Here is a 21,313-nt window from a genome sequence, read left to right as displayed (position 1 = left end):
CAGCGGCTTAACCCACTGAGCCACCCAGGCGCCCAACAATGAGAAAAATCTTTAGAGAAATACCTTCTTTTAGACAAATACCTAACACTACACTAGGTTAGCTTCTAAATTGCCAGAACTAAATCAACTAAGTTTTAGACACAGTGTATCATACACTTGGCTGTAAACTTGAATTATGATCCATATTGTGAAACTTTACACATTCACTTGAAATCTCATGTAATTTACCTGAAAAACTGAGTGACAGAACCTCAATACATTAGCAGGAACTGAAATAAACTCTGCATTATTTTTAAAAAGTCATTCCGAGTCCCTAGCTATACCACACGTTCAAAATCAACCAAGAAAGAAATGATTTACCTCCACTGTCCCAACTAGTTTACCAAAAAAACCTTACCTCAGTTAAAAAAAATGTATTAAAATGAGAAATTTCACCATAATAAAAACAATACTTCTTGAATATTTTACTACACCCCAGGCAGAATCAAAAACCACTTTATATGCATCATCATAAGTCTTACAGTGCAAGTACTGTTACCCTCCATTTGCAGATAAGAAAACGGAGGCAAGAAGGTTCACACATGGTCCAGGCTACACGGCTAGGAAACAGCTGAGCCAAAATTCTCATCCGGGTGGCTCTTGGCAGCAGACCCTTGGCCACCGCACTGGGCTGTCTCATGAGGAAATTCTCTATACCTTCACTTGTTTCTTTTCCTCTATGGCACTCATCACCACCTAACTATGTATTTGTTTACTTATTGATTACTCACTTAGTATATGCCCCCACATGCATGCACACACTCTGCCTAGAATAGGGGTAGTTAAGCCATTGCCTAATGACCAAACCTGGCCCACCACCTGTTTTTGTAAATAAAGTTTTATGGGCATGCTAGTTCATTTACATATAGTCAATGCCTACTTTCACCGGACAGCAGCAGAGAGGAACATGTGATAGAGGCTATATGGCTTAGAAAGCCAAAGCTCTTTGCTGTCCGGTCCGTAATGGAAGGGGTCTCTTGACCCCTCTAGAACATTAGCTTCGTGTGAGCAAGGAGTTTTATGTTGTGCCCTCTACTTTCGTCCCCAGCTTGTGAACACTCCATGGAACTTAACAGGCACTCAGTATACTTGTTCAGCAAATAATTAATGACTACATAACAGACAGGGAAGCATCCCATAAACCAGGAAAGAACTCCACCAATGTGGGAATTATGAAGGGAAGATGTTCATTTTCTACAAGCCAGAGAGACCTGCAGAGGTCCCGTTCCCAGCACTGTTACCCAGTGAACAGCGGGGTAATTTCAAGAGGTGGAAAGTTTTCAGAATTTCCCATGGCCTTTCATTCCTACTTCTAACAAACCCACCAGAAACCATCCATCGTAAAGAGGCAAGAAAGCCCATGGAAGCTGGTGCAATAAACACAGCAGAATCTCCCCCACACACTTAATGGCCAGCACCTTCCCTAACCTTCTCATTTTTCCTGCATAATGTTCCAACTGTATGTCCTACGCTTCCCCATGTCTTCTAGTTAAAAACCCCAGCTGTGAGCTCACAGCTCTACCAGAGGAACTGCAAATCCACCTGGCCATCAGAAACTGAATCCACGTGACAACCTGACAACTGCTCAATAGGGACGTGCCAGTGATTTATCTCATGATTTTGTCATTCGATGCTTCTGCATTCATCCACGTAAAAAAAACCCAAAAACCAAACCAAAAATGTTCTTAATAAAACCTATTCAATAATAACAGAACACTTAACAGTACAAATTGTTTTTTTAAAAAAGGAGTGTTAAATTCTGTATCACTTTTACCAAACTTGGTGTTCAGACCATCCTTAAGGTACTTCCTCTCTGCTAGCTCAGAAACCAGTAATATACTTAACTCCATGCTCTATAAAAGGGGATATGTTGCAGAAGGTTTTGAAAAGCGCCTCCCCCCAAAAAAGTTAGATACACAGTGTTAATGTTTTTAATTACAATGTATTAAGACCACAGATCTGGGGTACCTGGGTGGCTTAAGCAACTGCCTTCCGCTCAGGTCATGATCCTGGAATTCCAGGATCAAATCCCACATTGGGCTCCTAGCTCCACAGGGAGTCTGCTTCTCCCTCTGATCCTCTCCCTCTCATGTTCTCTCTCTCACTCTCATTCTCTCTCAAATAAATAAACTCTGGAAAAAGAAGAAAATCTTTCAAAAAAAAAAAAAAAAAAAGACCACAGATCTGTTAATAGGGTCCGTACAGATATTTTAAGTAATGATTTAATCTGTACTCAGCAAGTTCTTAATGAATTTAAAATGCATTCAATTTTAGCAAAATTCATATCATCAACTAACCTAATCTGACCTCCATGTTCAACACAAATGACACTTAGCCATTGTCTTCAGGGAGGGTCTTAGATGGGGTTGAATTCCCCATTAATGACCTGAGCTGGTAATCTCTGCTTTCCTTAGTGAGTCAGACAGGAAGAGGGAAATGAGCAGGAGGGTCTAGGTCTGGGCCTGCTGGCGCGAGCCCTTCACCCACTTACAATTTCAGAACTGTCCGAAGGGGTCACAGCTGAATCAGGTCCCTCAGTGGTGGTCTGGGAGCTGTCGCTGACTGGGGAGGAGGCCTGGGTGCCATCATTTAGGTCCATGGCTGGGTCAGACGGGACGGCACTGATCTGGCTGGAGCTGTGGCTCAGGATATCCTCCTCGTCCCCATCGGTGGCTGCGCTCGCCAGGTCACAGCTGGTCAGATCCACCGAGTCTGGCTGCAGCGTATGCTGTGACCGGGGCTGCTCGGTGATGATGTCATGGCCCACAGAGTCCGCAGCTGAACTGGCAGAGCCAGGAGTGGAGACTCCAGAAGACGCAGCCAGCTCACCGCCAATCTCACCTTTGACTGAGGCTGAAGACAAAGAAACACACATTCCTCAAAGGGCCAGGGAAACATTCAACAGGGAATCAAATGCTTATAAAATACCCCAAAATTCACTGTCACCAAATGTTTTAACTGCAAAAAATCGTGAAACAGAGTGAAAATGTGAACTAGTAAATTTCGAAAGCAAGATGAGTGCATTCTTCAAACATTACTAAAATTGCTTTTTACTGTATTCTTGACTTACCCTTCACTCTATTACCATGTCATAGTCATAAAATAAGGATTATCAGTAGGTGTTTCCTAAATGCTATGAAAATTCTCAAATGGTATTTCACTGTAAAAACTGACGTATGCTTAGGAACAATACCACTTCAAGTGTCTGAGCAACTGCTCAGCCTCAGCTTGGAGCAGTGCAGCCAGACCGCGCCCCACAGGCAGGCTGGTTGGGCATAAATAAGCATGTGGGTGCTCTCGCTCAGCAGGTAGCACTCAGAAACAGTGGGAAGTCACCATCTCTTTGACATGGGTTTGCCTTCTTCCCAGACCCTGTTTAAGACTGCTTGAAGCTGTCTTAGAAGCAGCCAGTCCTCCCCTCCTGGAGCGCAAATGTGCAGCATGTTTTCCTAGCTCTGTTTTTAAATTCTCATTAAAAAAGTCACACACTATGTAAAAATCGATAAAGAAAGATCTACACCCAGGTGTTAGCAGTGCTCCCTAAAGACCACTGGGTCAGTGAGCCATCAAGCTATATAATGTGGCAGAGAGCTAGAATTTGGATTTTCTTTTACTTTTGTAATTTAAAAAAAAAAAAAAAAAGATTTCTGTTTTATAAAAAATGAGTAAATAAATAATCACCACTGGAATTATTCAGATTTTCTTTCCCAAATACTTTCGTCCTATTTTCGGTTGTCTAAAAGTATTCTTTTGGATAGGATTATACCACTCATTTAATCCAATTATTAGCATATTAATCAATACTTCTCTCATAATGTGAATAAAGAATCTGTAAACAAATGTAAATTTCTCTCAAGTTAAGAGGTCCACAGACAAATTTTAATCCCATTTTCCTCTTACAACCCATATAATTCACGAGACACTTACCTACCATCCCCTACTACATAAGAGTTATGCTCAGGGAGTAAACCTAATTTTCAAAGAACCTAAGGAAAACAGCAAACATTTGATCCAAGAAAACACACACACATACATTTCAAAGTAAATGTCCTAAAAATAGTATGAACTAGCCACCATTTGAGCAAGCTGGCTTTACCACTATTCCCAGGAGCACAGCCCTTCAGAGGGGCAGGAGAGGGGCAGGGGAGGGGCAGGGGAGGGGCAGGGAAGGGGCAGGGAAGGGGCCAAGAGAAAGACAGGAGGGGTGGTACCACTGTCCCTCCCTGAGACCTACCTGTGAAGGCGGGGCTGCTGCCCTCCGATCTGGACTCGGAGTCATCCTCCAAGGCTGCTGCTTCTCCAAAGAGCACTTTCCCTAGGAAATGATGTAGCAAGAGTCCTTAACCTTGCTACAGGAAAGACTTCATAAATCAAATAGATGCACACTCTAAGCGGAAAATCATAAACATATTTAATTCGTTCTCTCATATGGTATAATGTACTTTTGTACCTCTAATGTGCTAAACACAGAGAATGCCAAGATATTATATTTAGATATTACTAAAATCAATAAACCTATACAGCACAAAGTTAAAAGCAATGACTCTCGAACTGTAACACCAAGTATTTTAATAATTAATAAGAATTTACTGACTTAGATCTGTATTACTGTTGGGTAATTTATATTACTATTTGATCTCAAAGACCGTAAGCTATGGCTAGAACCAATTCTGTTAGCCCTTAGGACACTCACGTCTTATCTCCAATGGCAATCAGAGCGTACACATAACCACTGAGCTCCTGAAACAAATAGCACACTGTGTGCCAGCAGCCAAGAGGAGTCAAAATAAACACTTAAAAACAGAAAGCATTCATACACAGAATGTCACCCCAAAAATCACTTCTACTCTCTTCTCCTTTAAGCTGCCAGACTTTATGGTGTAATCAGAACCTGAGGCCATATGATCTAGGAGGACAGAATAATAGTTCATCTTTTGCAAAGCTGTAAAAACATATTTTACAGTTCTTGGTTTCCAAATTATATCAATTTGTCTTCTACTGATAAGAAAAAAGGAAAAGAAAAGTCTTAACATGATTTAATTGGACTAGTTAAATCACCATGGTTACACTACACATAAAGGTCACTAAATGACCCTCTAGAAATAATTATCGGCAATTTCCAATGACTAACACTTCACTAGTTTCCGAGGATTAGGTCATAGATGTGACAATTTCCAGAAATCTATACTGGTGTGACACTAAAGGGGGAAAAAAGGCAAAGAAAAAGCAGAGGAAACCCAAAATCTATATAAAATGAACAGCAATTTGGCTTATCTAAGTAACAGGGTTGTTCTTTACAGAACAAGTGACTGACCCTGAGAAAGCAAGAAAAATCCACCCTGCGTGTGGGGGTTAATGAGAACAGTCTCTATCCTGAGAATCAGGGTTTGCCCCCCTGTTCCAAGGAGCCCTCCTCAAGGGGTACAAGGTCCTGGCTGCTGCCAGAAGTGCCCCACCAGGCTGCCACAGAGCCCCTGCCCTCATCCCACATCCAATGTCAATTCTCCTGTTCTCTCTCACAGATTTGCAGATCTCACCTGGGGAAGAAAAAGGATTTTTGCAACTGTAACAAAGAAGGCTTAAAAACTGTAGCTCGCAATGAGAAAGGAAAACAAAACAAAAACACTTAAAAACACAAAAAAGATAGTGGGGACATACCACCTTCCTACCCAGAAGGACAAGCTCATCTTAACGGTGGACCACCCAGGAAGGTGGCTAAGCAATAAGGAACCTCGTCACCTGCCTGCCATGGTCCCCTCCTGCTTCTGGAACAGAGAGACTGACTTTGCCTAGAAGCCATTGGCTTCAAACAACCTTAGTGTTTCACCAATTTCTCACATTTGATTAAGTATACTGCACTATGACGGCCCAAACACGATGGATTCTAGTTCTAGGAAATGTTTACTTAACCCAGTCAGGGCTAGAATATTAGTCCTGTTAAAGTCCCGTTCAATACTGCAAGTAACACTAGGCATTAGGCTCACAAACTCTCAACTCGTGACACAAAGAAATATTCATTCGTTTGTATCGATTATACCTCAATAAAATCTTTAAAAGATTCATCTTTTAAGATTTCAAAAGAGAAAATGGCAGCAATTCCTTCCTCTGGATATCCAGACTGGAAAAGAAAATAACTGGTGGGGTCAAGTGTTCATGTGTACCAAATCTCTCCGATTAGAGATCAGAAACACTTAAAAAAAAAAAAAAAACCTGTTATCAGAATGTTCTGGGATGTACAAAGTTAAATACAGCTGAAAAACTGCCATCAGCCCAAATTACCCAAATAATTAACCAAACATCATTCCTGACTAATGCTACACAGAATTCACAGGAAAGGCAAGTTACCTTTATAAAACATAACACAGTCTCTAAGACAGAAGCAGGAGAACTAGAGCAGGCCTATTTCTGTAACTCCAGTTTCACAGCACGGAAGCCACAGCCATGAGCTAAGTATCGCCCGTGGCTGCCTTCTGCCACAAGACAGAGCCAAACAGCAGAGGCAGGAAGGCCCACAAGGCTAAAACAGGCCCTTTACACAAAAAGTTTGCTGACCCCTGACCAAAAGCATTAGAAATTTATGACAAAGCCATTTTGATACACAAGCAATTTTCAAAAGCCACCCTACAGAACTATTCCGGCCCAGTTACATTTATACATACATCACTCCGTGGAGAAGAGGTACGGACACAGTCGACGGCGTTACAGAAATACAGAAAAAGCAACGGGACTCAACACAAGACTCTGATTTCTGAAATAATCACCTTTTTGTTTCCTTGAAAGGACAGGGCTGCATGAAGAACCCCCTCCAGCTGTAAATCACAGAAAATGACAGATGAAAGATAACAAGCTGCTAAAATACAGATGGCATTTGAAAATCTTCAAAAACCGTGATTCAGCTTTAAAACTGGTGTGTGAACGTATATCCACCGGCAAAACCTCAACACATGAATCCTGACACATGAAAATCCCACCAGCACCCCAATACACAATTCCAAAAATGCAACCTAAAATGTCAAAGCAGCGCAAAGAACGTGCATTTAATAAGTCAAATTAAAAACATCAGAACTCTCAGATTGCTTGGTCAACTATCAATCAGATATAAATTTTCATTAGCAACGATCATTAGTCATTCGCATTTGTAGGGCACGCATTCCACAGAGCAGAGGCCTCTGGAGGTCCCAGGACATGGACAGGCACACCCTCACTGTGTGCTCCTGGCTCAGGCAAACATTTACATTCAGAGGAGATGGCAACGAGGCCTCCAGTCAAACACTCCAGGTTGTCGGTGCCGCTGAGGAAAGACCACATGGCATGTGTGCAGTGCTCAACCAGCCTGGGGGAGGCCCGGAGTCCACTGAGGCCCCAGAAGCCTCCTCTGTGCCAAAGCTAGTTCTCAAGGCCCTGCTTCTGGGATCCCAACTCCTCCAGCTCTCAAGGGGCAGGAGGAAAACAAGTGGTCAGGCCAAAGCGCAGCACCCATGGAGGGATGAGGGCCCGACCCCCAAAAGCATAAAGACGAGCAGTGGCGGTGTACAGGAGGGAGTGCCCTAGAGTCAGTGAGGACAGCAAAAAATGGGCCTTGAGGGCAGAAGGGAACTTGAAAATCCCCACAGGGACATGAAGGTCCCCACCTCTGGCCCAGCGGCACAAGAGTCCTATAAATACTTTCCCTGAAGCTTCAGTTCCACGATGGCCGAGGTGCCATGGAGAGGCAGCCAGGCCAGGGCGGAGAAGCCAGCTTCAGAGGCAGGCCTCGCGCTGTCTTCTGACCTGGCCATGCTGTCATCCTCCAGTTTCCAGACTGGGTTTCCAAGGAGCAGGGCTGGCCCTACCCGGCACAGCGCCAGCCCCAAACTCCCCAAGGAAGCAGCCCCGCACAGGGCCTCAGGGCTGAACATACCCAGGATCTCCACTATGCTGCCGCTGCGGCTCCGGCAGCCAGGCTGGTGGCGCACAGTGGAGAGTGGCCCACCGCCTGGAGCGCTCAGGGCCCGCAGGAGCTCAGGCGGGGGCGTCCGCAACAGCTGCTGCAGGAGCTCCAGCGCTCCTGTCACTGCGTTGTGGTCTTGGTGCTGAGTGTAGTGCAAGGTCAGTTCATAGACCTGGAAACAGAGGTACAAGAGGGATCATCGTGGTTTTTAAAATGTGTCCGAGGGTTCACAGCTTTGTGTTTTGAGTCTGATGCTGGCAAAATGTGTGCCTCCGTTTCTGCCCCTAGAAAGGTCTTCATGTTCTACCGCTATGATCACGGCTTCCGTGACGGTTTCTAAGTCCTATGACAACCACTGTAAGAGAAAGCCCTTACAAATCAGGAGAACAGCCCATGAGGGCAGTGGCATGCTAGCGAGACTGTCTGCCTAACTGCCGACGCAGAAATGGAGCAGAGCTCACGTCCAAGGCAAGGACAGCTGGTCTACACAGCCTGCAGGGAATCCTGTGCTGATGACCACGGCAAACGTTTCCCAACGTATTAGAGGCATCACGTCAAAGTTTACCAGTGCTTTTTAATATCGTCTTACCTTATGTGAGAACACGCTGAATGTACTTTTTCTTTGTATATTTTTAATTTTTATTTTATTTTAAGATTTTATTTACTTATTTGAGAAAGAGAGCATGGGCAGGAGGGACAGAGGGAGAGGGAGAAGCAGACTCCCCACTGAGCACAACGCTTGATCCCAGGACTCCAGGTTCATAACCTGAGCTGAAGGCAGATGCTTAACTGACTGAGCCACTGAGGCGCCCCTTATCTTAGTTTTTTTTTTAGTAATCTCTACTCCCAGTGTGGGGCTTGAACTTATGACTCTGAGATCACACTCTTCAGAATGAGACTGAGCCACCCAGGTGCCCCTCTTTTTCCATTTCATTAGCATTGTCCAATAAAATACTAACACCCAGTTAGATATGAATTTCAGATAAATAATTTTGCATCCTAACTATGTCCTGTGCCATTTCAGGGATACCTGCACCACCAAATTATTCCTGATTTCTCTGCAACTCAAACTGAACTGGTACTCTGTAGGTTTATTTGGTAAGTTGGGCAGCCCTACCTTTACTATTATAAAAGTAACACACGTTTAAAAAAAAACAGTCTAGAAGGGTATAAAAAAATAAGTCAAAGTCTCGGAGGCAGCGCCTTTTCATCGTCGCTGCCGTGTCCTTCCAAGGAGAGCCGCTATCACAAGAGCCTCAGGTCCACAGTCACCGTCCCTGAGCCAAACCTGTCCTAACCCCCATGTGTGCCAAGCTCTCTGGGAGCACCACCACCTCCGCGTGTTGTCTTCCGCCTCTACTGCTGCAGCTCATTAGTTGGCCCACGGCAGAAAGGGCTGCTGCATCCTACTCTGACGTTCACCAGCACCCCTGCTCATCCATGAGAAGCCCTGGGCCCTTCCCAGGACCCGCACCAGTGCCCATCTGCGCATGCGTGCTCACTCCTCAGACTGCGAAAAGGCTGTAGTCTGTCTACAAAACCTCTCCCAACTCCCTGTATCTGGTCCGATCCCGCTCACCCATCAGCACTGGCTCATCACCATGCTTCTTCCGTATGCCTCCCTGGCCTTGGCCAGACAGGGGCTCCCCACTCTGGGCCCCTACAGCCCACCAACCCACCACCTTACCACACCACTTAGTGATTGTTTGCTTGCTTCTCAGGCTTTTTTAAAAAACATCACAAGAAAATTCTGAGTATGTAATCCCAATACTCATGTATTTATTTTAAAATATTATGTGGCTCCTGGGTGCCTCGGTTAGGCACGTGCCTTCAGCTAGGGTCACGATCCTGGGGTCCTGGGATCAAACCCCTCGTCAGGCTCCCTGCTCAGCAGGAAGTCTGTTTCTCCCTCTCTCTCTGCCCCTCACAACCCCCATGCTCTATCACTTGCTCTCTAGCTGAAATAAAATCTTTTTTAAAAATATTACATAACTACTTCAGAACTCAGATATCATGTACATTATAAAATGTAAACTAGGTGCGCCTGGGTGACTCAGTCATTAAGCTTCTCCCTTCGGCTCAGGTCATGATCCCAGGGTCCTGGAATCGAGCCCTGCGTTGGGCTCTCTACTCGGCGAAAAGCCTGCTTTTCCCTCTCTCACTCCCCCTGCTTGTGTTCCCTCTCTTGCTGTCTCTCTCTCTGCCAAATAAATAAATAAATCTTTAAAAATAAAAAAAAATAATAAAATGTACACTAACTCCAACAAGACTCTAGCGTGTTACCAATTTATAAGAAATACAGACAAAGAAACATGTTAACTGGAGTGCCTGAGTGGCTCAGTCATTAGGCGTCTGCCTTCTGCTCAGGTCATGATCCCAGGGTCCTGGGATCAAGCCCAGCATCGGGCTCCTTCCTCTGTGGGAAGCCTGCTTCTCCCTCTCCCGCTTACCCTGCTTGTGTTCCCTCTCTTGCTATCTCTCTCTGTCAAATAAATAAAATCTTAAAAAAAAAATTAGCTTACAAAATGGGGTGGCAAGCAATACATCCAACTGCCAGGAATAACACAGGATAACCTGCTTCTCCAACAAATGAACTCTCATCTTATTTGCATACTGATTCCAAAAGAGGAGCATAAACACCTGACAGAAGGTAAGTGGGTATTTGATGTTCAGGAAAATGTTCCTTTTTTTTTTTCAGATGTGACAATGGGGGACACCTGAGTGGCTCAGTTGGTGAAGCATCTACCTTTGGCTCAGGTCATGATCCCTAGGGTCCTGGCCTGCTTCTCTATCTGCCTCTGCCCCTTTGTCTCTTATGAATAAATAAATAAAATTTTTTTTTAGAAAAAGGAGGAGGGGGGCGCCTCGGTGGTTCAGTGGGTTAAAACCTCCGCCTTTGGGTCAGGTCATGATCTCAGGGTCCTGGGATCAAGCCCCGACATCGCCATCGTGCTCTCTGCTCAGCAGGGAGCCTGCTTCCTCCTCTCTCTCTGCTGCCTCTCTGCCTACTTGTGATCTTTCTCTCTGTCAAATAAATAAATAAAAAATTTTTAAAAAAAGTTTTAAAAACAAAGATGAGTTCTCACCTATAGGGATACATACCAGAATACTTAGAGATGAATTAATATGATGACTGGGATTTACTTCAAAAAAATATAAAAACAGAGAAGGATGTGGGATTATAAGTGAACCATAACTGGCCCTGAGTTGACAATTATTAACACAGGTGATAATTACTGAAGGCTGTTTACAATGCTTTTCTGTCTACTGTTGTGTCTGGAAATCTCCATAATAAAAAGTAAAACAAACAAGATGAGGATAAAATAATCTCTTTTTTAAATGCATTATTACCACTCGAATACCTGTTTTACTCACTAAAACAACCAGTAATGTTTGTTGTGAGGACAGTATCACTAAGTACCATATCTCAAGAGAATGTCATTGCTTGTATTCTGTGGGACAGCTGAAGGGCAGCTGCTGGAGCAGGTCGGTCAACCCCACAGATTCTTAGAGCCCACGCCCGCTCAGTTACCCCTCATCCACCTGCACTTCCAGGGCCTCACCATGCACCAGGAAGGAGTCTAAGCACTTTGTAAATACTGCCTGACTGAATGTTTAAATCACTGAATCATCTTCAATTCATGATTTCTAGGCAAGAATTATTTTAAGCCACTTATAATCTTATACCCTACAAAATTTAGGCAAAGGATACAACTCCTAAGTCTACTTGACCAAAATACCTATGAACTACAATGTCGTCAATATGGAAAACAAAGCCAAGGCATCCCACTCAGGACCCGATTGTGGGTCTCAACTCCTTCCTGTATATGCCATGAGACCATGAATGCATAGAAAAAGTAAGGCCTTCAGTAGCACCCAGTACTTTAAATATGCTAAAAATCCTAACATCTAAAGCCAAGTTCACAAAATCCAAAGGCTTAAAATGTAGCTGTCTTATTTCAAGGTTAAGAAAATAACCTGGATGAGCAAGCTGCAAAGAAATGAAGTCCATCGCTGCAGTCAGATGCAGACCCCCTTGGATGAGAATGCACACGGGGTTTCTTTGTATTGGGAAGAGAAACTTTAACATACTGACCCTACACTCCAACGGACCGCTTCCCTAACTCCCTGGTGTATACACTAGCACAGCAGATCACAGGTTCCAGGGCCAGAGACCACAGCCAAAATGCTCACCAATGTGTGCCCAGCACACAGCAGGTGCTCAATAAATACCCAGAACTGATCTCATGAGTCCTGGCTTTGCAAACAGGGTAAGAGCATTCTCTGTGGCAGGCAGGAGCCTAAGGGGCGCATGTAATATTCTCTGTAACCTCACAAGAGATTACCCTCACTGTACTCTGAAGTCACTGCCATCCAGAGGTCACACAGCTAGGGGTCGTGACCCAGGATCTGAACCAGGTGGCCCAGCTGCAAAGACCAAGCTCTTAACCCTCAGTGCTGCCATTTCTCTTCCAAATGTTTCAATTCTTCCAGTATCCCTCATTTACATACAGGCACCAGAGTAAACACACGGCTCCTACCTGGATGAGCTGCTCTGTTGAGGGTGAGACTTCCAGTTCCTTCCGCGTCACCCCAAAGCTGCCTTTCAGGCTCGTGTCTTTGACCTGAGGCTGCAGCAAGGGCACCAGGTACCTGAGTGTAAGCAGCACCCCAAGAATCAGGAGGGTGGAGTGTTCACTCTCAACGGGGACCAGCAAGCCTGTAAGGGACCAATGAGATCTCTCAACATCACCATCTGCTGGGGGTTCAGGGCTTAATCTGTTTAAAACAAGAGACCCACAGCAGAACCGTGTTACGATGTTGGTAGTGAGGGATAAAGACAGCACAGACACTGCTGTGGGAAAGGGAACAGGAACCTCATCCTTGGGCCAAAATCCAGGAAAGGCTATAAAGGGTAACCATGATAACCTGAGCTGAGCAAGGCCTGTCAGCATGAGTTTGGCTGCATTTGTAAGTCAGACAGTTCTTTCCTATCAAATACCCACCCCACCCTTGCTAGTGCTGATCACCATGAATGACTCCAAATATGGGAGAAGCCGTCAGCACAGAATCTGCCAGGACCCGAGGCTCCGCGTCTAGCCGCAAGGACTCACACTCAGAGCCCACAAAAACAGCCACAGAGTGTGCCACTGAGGAAGGCGGGTGGGGTGCCCACGGCCTCACACCCACTGCCCTGCCAGCTGTCCTTGGGCATGGGGCTGCCTGCGCTTCTGCAGAGAGAAGGCACCTTGTCCTCGTCGTCACAACACCCACCATGGGAATGTGGCTGCCTCAACATCATTCCCACTCACTAGTTGGCCAGAGCCAAAGGGCCCGGGCTGGTAGCTAAGGGATTGCCCGATTTTAAAGAATTTAAAAAATGTGTCTCAGGTATATGCTAGCAACTCCAGCACACCATGGGGAAAATCACTCCTACAACTAGCTCTTACCCAAGAGCACATTCAATAGCCAGCTGTAAAAGTACTGGGTCCTCCTCGAGTGCTGGCAGATGCTCACTGCTGAGCCAGCCGCCGTTCGCCGAATGGTCGGGGAGCTTGACTTCAGATTCGCTATGAAAGCCTTTAGTAGAACCTAGGGCAGCAAAAACCCAAGTAGATAAAAAAGACAAAACTCCTATGAAGGTTATCACGTTATTTCACAAAATTAGTCCAAATTCTTACAGAGTGAAGGTTATGAACCACTGGACTTTGCTACAGCTAAATAAAAGCAACCCAAATTCGGGATATACCAGAGCAGTTTGCAGAAGTGGTCTATTTACTTCCTTACTTTAAGTACAAACTTGCTCAGTATCTATGTCCTCTACCCAAGAGTGAAAGCCTAAGGTTCTAGAAAAGGGTGGAAAGGCATTTGGGTACAGGGTCAGTCAACGACACCACGCAAGACAGTAAAAACAAAAAAAAAACAAAACCACCCAAATAATGAAGTCAAGGAGAAGAGTGTAATAGTCAGCTACAGCCACGTCCCAGCCTGAGAGACAGCCTGCGGACATGCAGTTAATGCCACTAAGAGATGTTCTGTGGTCTGGAAAGCGTGTGGGTGAGCTAAACCACAGCAGCACAGCACCCACGAGTATGTTCCTAAGGAGAGAAAAAGACCTTGTCACAGAACCTCCAGGATAATCCAAAGGAGACCACACTACAATTCCAACGATGGCCATCTAAGTGTTAAAAATTTCCAAAGAATGGGGGGAGCCTGGGTGGCTCGGTGGGTTAAAGCCTCTGCCTTCTGCTCAGGTCAGATGCCAGGGTCCTGGGATCGAGCCCCGCATTGAGCTCTCTGCTCCACAGGGAGCCTGCTTCCTCCCCTCTCTCTCTGCCTGCCTCTCTGCCTACTTGTGATCTCTCTCTCTCTGTGTCAAATAAATAAAATCTTTAAAAAAAAAAAAAAATTTCCAAAGAATGGAAAGGTGTGGGGCGCCTGGGTGGTTCAGTGGGTTGAGCGCCCACTCTTGGCTTCAACTCAGGTCATGATCTTCTGGTCAGAGGAACGAGCCCCTACGCTGGGCTCCCTGCTCAGAGGGGAATCTGCTTCTCTCTCTCCTTCTGCTCTGGCCAACTCCCCTAAGCATCATGTGTGCGTGCGCACACTCTCTCTCTCATAAATAAATCTTAAAGAAAAATAAAAGAGGAAGAAAAGAAAAGGCGTGACCATTAAGCTTCCTAAGTTTGGGAACTAGCTGCCATAAGAACACCCACTTCCTTCACTCTCAACCCCACGCTGAGCAATGATTTGGTCCCCATTACTATGGGCAAGCATTGAGCAAAGCTATCTGGGCTGGGGACACCATTAGGGTCCCACGAATGAGGTGTGACCCCAGGCAAACAAGCAGCACATTAACAGATTGGCACCTGACTTATAAAGAAGCTCATTCTTAACGGTGGGGTTAGCGTTAGCTGGTTCTCAGAGGCTTGTCCATTCCTGGTCAAGTTACAGACTAGATCTCTGGAACCAGAGAGGCAGAGGACCAGACCCTCAGCCCCTGGATGGCCCCCGTGCTTTGTGGCCTCCAGTGCCTCCTGCAAATACCACCAGGAGAACCCAGTCAACTTATCTCAGACAAACCCTTAACTCTGAGAAAAGATACTAGTAGCTTCAAGTAACTCATCGGAGTGAAAACATACACACATACATCAATGAACTAATATAAATCATTCCACGTCAGTCCACACTTACAAGCACAGTGAAAGCTGAGCATTATTCTTAAGAATGAGCCCACAGTAAAGTTCAACAGTTTGGAATAATAAAATCGAATCTCAGAGTTTGAAGGAGCATCACAGGTCCAAATCCCATCATGCTGAGAACATCCTGGAGAAGGCAGCTGGCAGGCCCCCGGACTACCCATGGGCGCTTCTTGGAATGGGAAGAAAGCACACTAGACTGTAGGGCGGACAGCTCTACTTTCCAATAAATACATAGAACAGATTTCTAAGAGTACTTCCCAAGGGGAAAGATGCAAAATCACTCAGCTTTAGAGTCAAGAGTACTGCAGGGGGTGGAAACGGAAATTAAAATCGAAACACAACACTAGGGCACAGCCATCAGAATGGCTTACGTGAAGGGCCCTGCAGCAGCTAGGTCCGGGAGGAGGCAGAGCCGCGGGGTTTCCACACACCAAGGACACTGGCGCAAGGGGGGCAGGCACATGACAGCTTTCTGGCAGCGTCTACAGCAGGTGACACACGTCCCTACAACCCAGCAGCACCCCGTTCCAGGATCCGCCACCGCAGGCTGTATACATGCGCCAGATGACATGCACAAGGACAGGCACGGCAGCAGCCAGTCACTCAGCTACAGTACGTGGTAAACCGTGGCGTGTTCACACAGCAGGGCACCGCACAGGTATGAACACTGCATGAATTACCCACTGGTGGCAGGGAAGACACTCGCCAACTTAATGTGTGGCAACAAACAAATAAAACCAGACAAAAAGAATGCACACTGCACGGCTCTGCATATGTTGAATTTAAAAACAGCCCCCGTGGCTTCAGAAGCCCAGTCAGCAGCCCCTCCCAGGGAGGAGGGGAGTGCAGCAACGGGGGCCGGCATGAAGGGCTCCTGGTGCTGGAAACATGCTACTCCACTTTGGGATGGTTTGCCAAGGGCCACAGCGGCAATTCCCGTGCTGCCTGCGTGTGTGCCACACGTGAGTGAAACAAGCCTCAGGAGGCATCTCAGTCCCTGACAGGCCCCCCTGAGAATGAAAACACACCAGAGGGGAGGAGACTTTGGAACAAAAGGGTTGCGCTGGGCATGTGAACGAAACTCTGCCGCCCAGACGCTCCCTGAAAATCATGCACAGCTCTTAGAAACATCGACTTACAAGGACAAAAAGAGGACAGGGACAAGAGCAGACAGGAGGCATCCACAAATTCTGCAAGCTGGAAAGGAGGCAAGTGCTGAGTGCCCACCTTGTGGCCCATGGGGAAGACGTTCACAAGTATACTTTCCGGTGAGCTGGGGCGGGGAGTCTGAAGGCCGCTAACAAAAGGCCAGCTCACTCAAGCCACAGAACTGCAAGAACCGCTCAAGCTCGGGAGGCCCCAGAGACATGGGCAAGCAGCCTGTCTGCCCTGGTGCACACTGCCGGCCATGCAGCCCTGGGTCTCCTCTCCCCCAGGGTGGCCCAGAAAGTGGTCTTCATGTCCCACCTCCCAAAAAGAATGGGGGATAATCTCCAGAGATGTCAGCATAGCCAAGGTCATACATGGGACACAGACAGAAAACAGAGAAATGAAGAAAAAATGTGCATTCTGACCAGGGAGACCGCTGGCCCTGCCTATCCCAGAATTCCAGGACAAACAAAGCCAGGTTTACCCCTCCAAGCAGGAGAATGAGCAACCTTCCTCTAGAGATACTGACCACCTCAAAAGGAAAAGGCTTACTGAGGCTGACACTTAGAGAGACGCAGTGGAAAAGCAGGCTCACCATCTATTACCTCAGGAAGCCCACCATGGGACAGACCTTGCCACACACATGCTTCCAATAAGCTTTTTAAAGTCTCACTCAAATCTAAAGGGACAACTTCCAACATAAAAGTGAAAGACCAGAACAGAGAGAACAGAGGAAGACAGAAGAAGCAGACAATTCAGAAGTCAAAGAAAGTTCTTAAGAAAACTGTGATCGGTATCCTTAGAAAATAAGGAGTGTATTCACGAAGCAAGAGGAGGATGCCAGAAAACAAACATTCTAAACACAAGAAGCACCTCTTAGAAATTAAAAGTATAACAGCAGGAACAAAAACTCAACAGAAGGGTTTAAGACAGACATCTAGAAAATACAGAAAAAAAGAAAAGGAAAATAGAAATAAAACGTAACACAAATTCCATCACAACAAGGGAGTATGCCTAGAAAGGTAAAGACATGGCATCTAGAAATTAGGCATCAAATAGGAGAGCACCAAAAACAATTCTTAGGAGGACAGCAAAGAAAAGTCCTCAGACCTAGAGAGCATCTGAATCAGACTGGGGCAAACAGCTGGAGAATTCTAAGACAGAAGACTCCAGTAGAGAAAAAGGACCCAATACATTATCTGTCATGTGGAGAACTGCACTGAGACACATTTTACAAAGCTGTTGGAAGGTATGAGAAGACATAAATGACCAAAGAATAACAAGCAAAATAAAAAAGAGGCAATTGTTTACTCCCAAAAAACTAAATAGTTCAAGAAATAGAATCCAAGAACAGAACATAACTTGTTGTGACTATTACTTGGGCATGATAATGTCACACTGAATATGGATAGAACTACATTAAGAAGATAAGAACCAGGTTAGGGCTAAATTTATCTTTCATAGTATAAAAAAAAATTTTTTTTAAATAGCAGTACAGACTTATAATATACATGCTATACAACATGCTATCTAGAAATGTGCAGGTAAACACTAACAAAGGACTGACCCACAAAAAAGGAGGAAGTCAAGAATCTATAATCTCCAAACTAAGTGGCAGGGTCACAATTTTCTGGACATTAAAAACAAAATACGAATGTGGGTAGGGAGGTTGCTTGTTCTGCCTGTTGAGGCACAGAACAAACAAAAAGGCAAGTGGTCCCCACCGGCTACAAAGCCATCATCAGTGGGCTTCTCCTGCCTGCACCTCTCCCAAGCTAGATTAAAGAGTCAGTCTAATATACCCAAAAATCAATCTGTTCTGGAAAATTGCCTCTTGAATTTGCATCTGTATACACTCTCCCTATTCGACTCCTCACCAAATGATAAGAAAGCGGAAGCAGAGAGCTTTTCGTGTGCTTCAAAATAATTGAAAGATTTTCATCTAAATCATGAAGGATAGCATAACTCAAGAAGCACTCTCAAATGACTGCCTGTCCGAAAGCCCGAACTGCATACCAGACTCATTTATGTTTGTGACTTGAGGCAATAATCATACCTTAATTTCATTGTCATTTGCAAAATTGCCAAAAGAAGCCATAATTTTGGGTACAGCTGCAGCCAAGGTCTCCTGAACAGATTCCTCAGGTCTCTTGCTTATTCGAGTCAGGCAAGGCAAAAGGTTTACCAAGTAAGGCCTGCATATGTGAAAGGAACAGGAGTTATTCTTCCAGGTCTACTTTGGTGAGAAATATAAGCAATTATTTAGTACCTGTAGAGAACAGCCAGTTTTTATATGCAAAACAGTCCTTAACAGAAAGTAGACAAACCTTGGCAAAAAGAACAGGAGGGCTAAACGCAGACTAAGTTCAACTGATGGGAGACACTCATCCTTCACTTCTCCTGTGATCACAGAGGACTCTCAAAAGCTTGTTTTAAAAATTGTCTGTAGTAAATTATAACAGTAAAATACTCATATTTTAAATTAGAAAATAATAGATAAGAAAATACCAATTTAGGGGCGCCTGGGTGGCTCAGTGGTTTTAAAGCCTCTGCTTTTGGCTCAGGTCATGGTCTCAGGGTCCTGGGATCGAGCCCCGCATCGGGCTCTCTGCTCAGCAGGGAGCATGCTTCCTCCTCTCTCTCTCTCTGCCTGCCTCTCTGCCTACTTGTGATGTCTGTCAAATAAATAAATAAAATCTTTAAAAAAAAAAATCAATTTAAAAAAAAAGAAATGAAAAAGTTTTCTTGAACAGGGAGCAAGGAAATACTTCTAAGTGTTCAGACTAAATAAGGTCTTAGAGGTAAGACCTGGCCCTCCAGAGAGGAGGCACAGACGGTGCACAATGCGGGAGAATGAGTCACCGGGCAGAAGGCTGAAACCACATGAGTCCCCTCAACAAACACGGGACTAACGTGACAGGAGCCTTTGCGTGGCAGAGACAAGCAGGTCTCCACCTGGGACTATAGCAGGAAAAGTAGGCTGGCTTAAGGAGCTGACCATTTGCCAGAAAAAAAATAAACCAGGCATGACGAACAAGAGAAACTTGCCTGACTTTTTGAAGAAGCAAAATCAGGCCAAAGAGTCAACTGAGAGTGTCTGAGATGATGGTGGCCACTGGAGGCAAGACCTGCCTGGGTAAGGAGTCTGGAATTTATCTGAACACCTCTGGGAAATGAGTAAAAAGTTTAAGTAAGGGAATGACATGAGCCAATCACATTTTTTTAAGGTTACTCTGGCTGCTATGTGGAGAACTTGGGATATGCTGCTTCGGAAGTAGAATGAAATTTTCAAAAGAAGGAAAATAAAAGAAAAAAGTTCTATAAAAAGAAATTTTCCTGGTGATGCATCTCACAGCAGCCACTTAAGATTCTTACTAAACTCAAACTCGGTGGGATAAATCGCTGGTCCTTATTAACAGTGAGAGTTTCGGCCCCTCCACCGGTTCCTTGGTGACACAGCCAAGGGTTTATGGATGTGAGTTTTATCACTTAAGGAGAAGGAAGGCACAGATGAAAACTGGGGTCTTCTGATTCTTAGTCCATTGAGGACAGACTGTTCCCACCAGTCAAATCTTATTCACAGTTTAACGGTCATAGTTTTAACTCATGTGAGAGACACAGGCATATCATTCTATAAGCAATGGGGAGACTGGTTCTCAACCATCGACCATGTGACAACATCTTGTCAGCAAACAGCACGTGCCAAAACGGCTCTCAGGGCTGGGCTACATCAGAGGACAGACAGGGGAGACCCCTGCTGTCCTGGGGCACACACCTCTGTCTCTTGGGGAGGGGGGCCGGCAGAAAATAAACAAGCACACTGATAGTGTCCCTGAGTATTTCTGAGAGTGAGAAGTGCTACGAAAGGAAGACAAGCTAAGAAACATGGGTTGCCACTTGGAGGGCAGAGGCGAAGGATATTAGAACTTGGGGAAGTCCTCTGAGCCAGTGACGCCGAAGCCAAGAGGGAAGGAAGCCACAGGCGTTGGACCGCCCCCCTCAGCAGACAGTAAGAATATTCCAGAGCGCACAACTTACCTGCACTTCTGAGGCCGGACCAGGTGTGCCAGCTCAGCAAACCTCCACAGGGCAGCGCGAAGGCTCCGGGGAGCACCGTTCTGAGAGGGATGAGAGTGGTGAGTCACGCTTAAGAGTCACGGACGCTACTCCGAAAGGACTTCATAGGAACAAGAGCATTTACGTGATTGCTTATTTCTATGTTTAGACACAAAGCCACGTAAACTGTAACTGCCGCAGTTACAGAAGCGTCACAGTCTCGGGGCGTCAATTACAAAGACGGAAAACTTAATTCCCCTCCCATCTCATAAACAGTGAAGAGGAACCTTGTGAAGGAAAATAAAGCGGTGAAGTGTACTTTACCAGAAGCATTTCCGTCTAACATTCCCACTTAGTAAATAAGACAAGATTTCACACATGCTGCTCAATCCAAGGAAGAAGCACCTTTGGCTCAGTAAGAGAACATCAAAGCCTACCTTTTTGATTTCCTTATACAGCTCTAACTGCAGCCTCGGCAGACTGGAGTCCATCAGGGCCTGCAACAGAGCACCAGGACTGAGAAGATTCACTCTGCCAGCCCGGCAGAAAACGAAAAGGCAACTAAAATTTCAACCTGGGGGCAAAGTGGAATTTTAGCAACTAAATTTAGCAAGCTAAGCTAAGAAACTGCTTGTTGAGAAAGAAGCACATACATACAGGCAACCACTGAATAAACCAGACACAGGTCACCCACTTGAACAAAAAAACAGAAAGGAAAGAATTTAACTTGATGTACAATGAAATACGACATAATACTGAAATCCAGCGGTAGATGGCCCAAATTCATTCTAACGCTCTTATATTAAATCTTAACATTCAAGGAGAGGAGAAAACATCTGAAAGGTTTGCCTTCTTCACTGAAGTGCACACTTCTGGACAACCCAACATCAACAATGGCCTGGAGTCTGTGGCGCCAGGAGGGCAATGAGCACACATG

At 45.3% G+C, this 21,313-nt stretch overlaps 1 protein-coding gene across 3 annotated transcripts in view; it reads right to left on the bottom strand.

Moving 5' to 3' along the window:
- The window catches only part of HTT (huntingtin), a 139,987-nt gene that overhangs the window by 90,633 nt on the left and 28,041 nt on the right, over positions 1 to 21,313 (bottom strand). For 2 of the 3 annotated variants that reach the window (XM_059379949.1, XM_059379958.1), the window contains exons 4-12: positions 20,814 to 20,873; positions 20,359 to 20,438; positions 18,377 to 18,515; positions 13,420 to 13,561; positions 12,511 to 12,689; positions 7,940 to 8,141; positions 6,801 to 6,848; positions 4,274 to 4,354; positions 2,531 to 2,892 (exon numbers count right to left, since the gene is read on the bottom strand). In XM_059379949.1, coding sequence (XP_059235932.1) covers positions 2,531 to 2,892; positions 4,274 to 4,354; positions 6,801 to 6,848; positions 7,940 to 8,141; positions 12,511 to 12,689; positions 13,420 to 13,561; positions 18,377 to 18,515; positions 20,359 to 20,438; positions 20,814 to 20,873 — 1,293 coding nt within the window. The remainder of the gene's footprint in view (positions 1 to 2,530; positions 2,893 to 4,273; positions 4,355 to 6,800; positions 6,849 to 7,939; positions 8,142 to 12,510; positions 12,690 to 13,419; positions 13,562 to 18,376; positions 18,516 to 20,358; positions 20,439 to 20,813; positions 20,874 to 21,313) is intronic. The other variant, XM_059379968.1, reaches the window with a different exon arrangement.

This window comes from Mustela nigripes, chromosome 1 (assembly GCF_022355385.1).
Source record: "Mustela nigripes isolate SB6536 chromosome 1, MUSNIG.SB6536, whole genome shotgun sequence".
Taxonomy (NCBI): domain Eukaryota; kingdom Metazoa; phylum Chordata; class Mammalia; order Carnivora; family Mustelidae; genus Mustela; species Mustela nigripes.
Note: the sequence above shows the minus strand (reverse complement) of the source record. Positions and strands in the feature narration are given on the sequence as shown.